This window comes from Pseudophryne corroboree, chromosome 11, assembly GCF_028390025.1.
Source record: "Pseudophryne corroboree isolate aPseCor3 chromosome 11, aPseCor3.hap2, whole genome shotgun sequence".
Classification (NCBI taxonomy): domain Eukaryota; kingdom Metazoa; phylum Chordata; class Amphibia; order Anura; family Myobatrachidae; genus Pseudophryne; species Pseudophryne corroboree.
Window position 1 is genome coordinate 360,749,511 of NC_086454.1, and position 4,464 is coordinate 360,753,974.

The window sequence follows — 4,464 nt, forward strand, 5'->3', positions numbered from 1 at the left end:
GGTTGCAATTATCGCAGTAATTTTGTTTTCACTCATTTGCACTTGAATACGGCGAACCACGACAGCGCGCATACCCGCTGAAAGTCAGTTTTTGCGGCAATATAAACAAAGATATAGAGAGATATATTTAGACAGATAAATAGAATGATATTCCTGGGGTCAGTAGAGGATTTACCACTATGTGGCCAAAGTGACCGCTTAGGGCCCGGTGGGTCTCAGAGGGCCTGCAGCTGGCCGACATAGTTGTGTGTTTTTTTCACTTCCAGTCCCCAGAAGACCGCAGACCGTCCGCGTATTGAGTGACAGCTGCCAGCGCCGGGTGCCTGCTCCTCCTCCAACACACGCCGCTCTGTTGCTCTCAACTGTGAATTGTTCTGTGCTGGCTGTGACTGCTGACGTCACATGTAGGGCGGGATGTACTAAACCTTGAAAAGTGATAATTTCACTGTGATAAATGGCTTATACTTTATCACAGTGAAATTACTACTTTTCAAGGCTTAGTACATCCCGCCTGTAGAGAGAGAGAGGAGCCTGACGAGCAGAAGATAGATGGCGAGAGTTGCGCTGCCGTTTGACTCAAGTTCACCTGCCACAGTCCAGGAGTGGACACGACGGCTGCGGGGGGCTGTCTGGCAGCGGTGGCGGGTTGTTGCAGTAGACAGTCCCTGACAGAGACAGTGACTAACAAGCAGCAACTCAAGCACCAGGGTATTGTGCGTGTGGCCTGTCAGGATGTCACGCGCACGGTGAGAGGAGACAGGACGCGGCCGGAGGAGAGTGAAGAGGGTGAGCCCGAGCCTGAGGTAGGTGCTTCTGGTGGGGGGGAACAGTGACCCAGTGCAACAGGCCCCTTATAGCAGCATCCGGCAGCCAAAAACTTGCGCCAAGTACTGCCGCACCTAGTTCTATTCCACAGCCACACCTCGGCTCCGAAACAATACTTAGTACAATAATCTATCTCTGTCAGGTAGGTTGTGTGGCAGGTAAGTCCATCTGTCCCTGATGAGGTGATATTCAGTTATTTAAAGGAGCAAAAATGAAACGTATATTATTACTACACATTGTACACATTTCATTGCAGACAGCAAAAACTAGTGCAGATATTAATGTGAACACCAATGTGCAGACGGCTATTACTTTATATTCTTACTAATAAAATAAAGCTTTATTTCTGCCCATTTTAGGTAGCTTTTATTTGCGGTGTTAGAAGGCGTCAGTAGACTAATGATTTTTTTCTGAAGCCTTTTGGAACAAAAAAAATGTATTATGACATACCGACACTCCCTTTTGTGTGACAGCGCGCACTTACTCTTCTCTCCCCATTTTGGACAATGTTGGGATAGAATTATATATTAGGCTTAGTGGTCCTTTAATAAACGGTCTTTACTGAATTAACAATTGTATTTTATTTGGCGGATCAATATTGCATGAAAAAAAGTATTATTAAAAGAAGTATTTTTAAAAGATTCATGTAAAAAACGTGAAGGTAGATGTGGGATAAATAAATGTAAGTTTAATTTGACAATTTACTATACATATATTACTCTATAGATTGTAAGACCCCCACATACATTATCGACGGACTGACGCTATTTCCTGTCTGTTATTGCATAATAATTATAATTTATTAATCTGAGTAAAAATAAGTCTGCAGGGCTTATTTGGTTCAATAACAAATATTGGAAGGTAATATGATGTGTGCTGAAGTTTTTCCTTAGTATTTATTATCACCTGACTCTACCAGGGAAAAGGAAGTACAATAATGGCCCCAAAATTCTTATCCTAGAGCACCAAGGTTGTTAGGGACTTTCTTACATTAAACCTGGTTATATTATAGGGACAGCGGGTAACAGGCAGTGACACTGGGCCTACAGCAGCTGATGATGATGTCACAATGCTGCTGATGTCACAAAGCTTTGTGATGTCACTGGCTGCTGGCTAAGAGGCTCACGAACCTCATTTCCATTAGTGTATCTTCACCTATTCCAGTGTGAAGCTGCTTTTCTTTGCCCTTGGCAAAATTGTTTATATTGTTGCGACAATATGAGTCTAAAAAAGAGAAAGCGACCAAATAACAACGGGTCTGCTATAAAGGAGCTAGCGGCTCCTAGCAAGAGGAAGAAGGAGGAGGATGGATGTGAGGAGAAAGGCGATGTTTTCAAAACCGTAACATCAGGAGACATTCAGGTGCATGAGGAGAACCAGTCATCTGAGATAGCATCAAAGACTCTTCAAAATAAGAGAAAAAGAGAGTCATCAGATGAGTCCCCAACTATGAGGAAGGTAAGAAAGACCAGCAGCGGCAAAACTGAGGCCATGCTTAAGAAAGTGGCCAATAAAAGATCCTCAGACAAGACAGAGGACAGTGGACCGTGTAAGAAAAAGAAAGAGGAGGAACATCATGACAGTCCAGGCGAGGGACCCAGCGTGCCCATCATACCCCAGGCATCTGGACGGAGGGGCATAAAGAGAACTCACACAAGTGAGGAAACTGGCCACAAAAAGAAGAGATCAGCAGATGCAAGTGGGATATCTGTAGCCAGTACCCCAGAGACATCAGCTGCGTCTCACCATCTGGCCAGTTTGACCTTCCACAGAATACTTGGAGAGGGCGGCTTCGGGAAGGTGTTCCTAGCTTCCCATACCATCAGCAAACAGCGTCTGGCCGTGAAAGTCATAGAAAAGAGCAAAGTAGTGAACAGCATTAAGAAATACTCCATGTGTGTAGAGAAAGAGGTGGTGAAAATAACTGGGGAGAGTGCACTCTTTCCGCACACATATGCTGCCTTCCACACACCAGGCCATGTATTCTTTGTAATGGAGTACCTGAGTGGTGGAGACCTCTTCCAATTATTACAGAGCAGAGGCCCATTTGATGTTCCTACCATCAGATTTTTTGCAGCAGAAATACTCTGTGGGCTGCAGTTCCTGCACACAAGAGGCATTGTCCACAGGGACATTAAGACAGAAAATATACTTCTGGATGCAGCTGGCCATGTGAAAATCGCAGATTTTGGCCTCTCTGTGATGAATGTCCATGGCGAGAAGAAAATCTCAGGACAAACTGGGACTCTGAATTACATGGCTCCAGAGGTTATCTGTAATTTCCCATATAACTTCATGGTAGACCTCTTTTCATTCGGGGTAGTATTATTTGAAATGGCTACTGGATTATACCCCTTTCATGCTGGCAATGATTCCACCAAGATTGCACTGTCTATCATGCATGATGCTCCAAGCTATCCGAGCAATCTCCATCCAGAGATTAGGGATCTCCTTGAAAGACTCTTATGCAAAGAACCAGAGGAGAGACTGAATCGCTGTAGTAACATCACATGTCATCCATTCTTCAAGTCCATAAACTGGGAGAAACTAGAGGCCGGCAGGATAACTCCCCCATTTACCATGTATCCTGCCCCAGGGACAATGGCTGAAGCTATACCAATGGATGACCTGCTCTCACCTACAGAATCTGCAATATCTGCAGAGGATGAGAGCCTGTTCACAGGATTCTCCTTTACCAGTGACATGTGGACAACAATGAACTGCGTAAGACAAACTACCAGCCGCTGCATCCTCCTCTAGGCAGTAGCACCACCAGCTGCCTCCTCCTCCCAGCACAAGCACCACCAGCTGCCTCCTCCTCCCGGCAGCAGCACCACCAGCTGCCTCCTCATCCCGGCAGCAGCACCACCAGCTGCCTTTTGCTCCCGGTAGAAGCACCACCTGCTGCCTAAATGCATATAGGCCAGGTGAGGGACTTGCAGAATATTGGGGTCCCTTGACGTGGGCTGCAAGCTTAAATATTTTGATCAAAACATGATGAAACCCCCTCTAATTTATTTGCTATATGCACACAGATTTGCAGTACATTATTGTTGCAGCCCACATAAAATGTCTTTCAGTTTTATAAAAATATATGGCATTAATACTGCCACGCAGCTGGTACCATGTACAATATGGGTAACACAGAGTGCCCGCATATTTATTTTCTTTTTTGTTTGAAAATATTTTGCCTGGTGCTATCATGGCAGCTTACAATTAAGGCTATGACAGGCCTAATTAGGTGCGGATCACACGCCAGCTCTGTATAGATGTTCCACTCTGTAACTATGAGGGGAGTACATGTAACTGCAATGTAATGTGAGCTGAGCATATAGGCTAGTGTAGGGACTAGCAGAATAGTTGGGGCCACTGACGTGGGCTGCAAGCTTAAATGTTTTGATCAAAATATGACAAAATCCCCAATGTTTTATTTGCTACATACACACAGGTTTACAGTATATTATTGTTAGATCCGACAGCAAATGTTTTTCTACCTCCTCCTAATGCCAGTAACATTACACACAGCACAGCAGCCTGGCACACACATGCACATATACACACAGCGGCCTGGCACACACACACACAGCGGCTGACAAACACATATACGCACAGCGGCCTGGCACACACACACACACATAG

General features: G+C 45.0%; 1 protein-coding gene across 1 annotated transcript; it reads left to right on the forward strand.

Moving 5' to 3' along the window:
* Positions 1-2,043: 2,043 nt before the first annotated feature.
* Positions 2,044-3,585, forward strand: LOC134968809 (protein kinase C delta type-like). Its single transcript, XM_063944295.1, has one exon. It carries the CDS (start codon positions 2,044-2,046, stop codon positions 3,583-3,585), a length of 1,542 nt encoding a protein of 513 aa, XP_063800365.1.
* Positions 3,586-4,464: the final 879 nt, after the last annotated feature.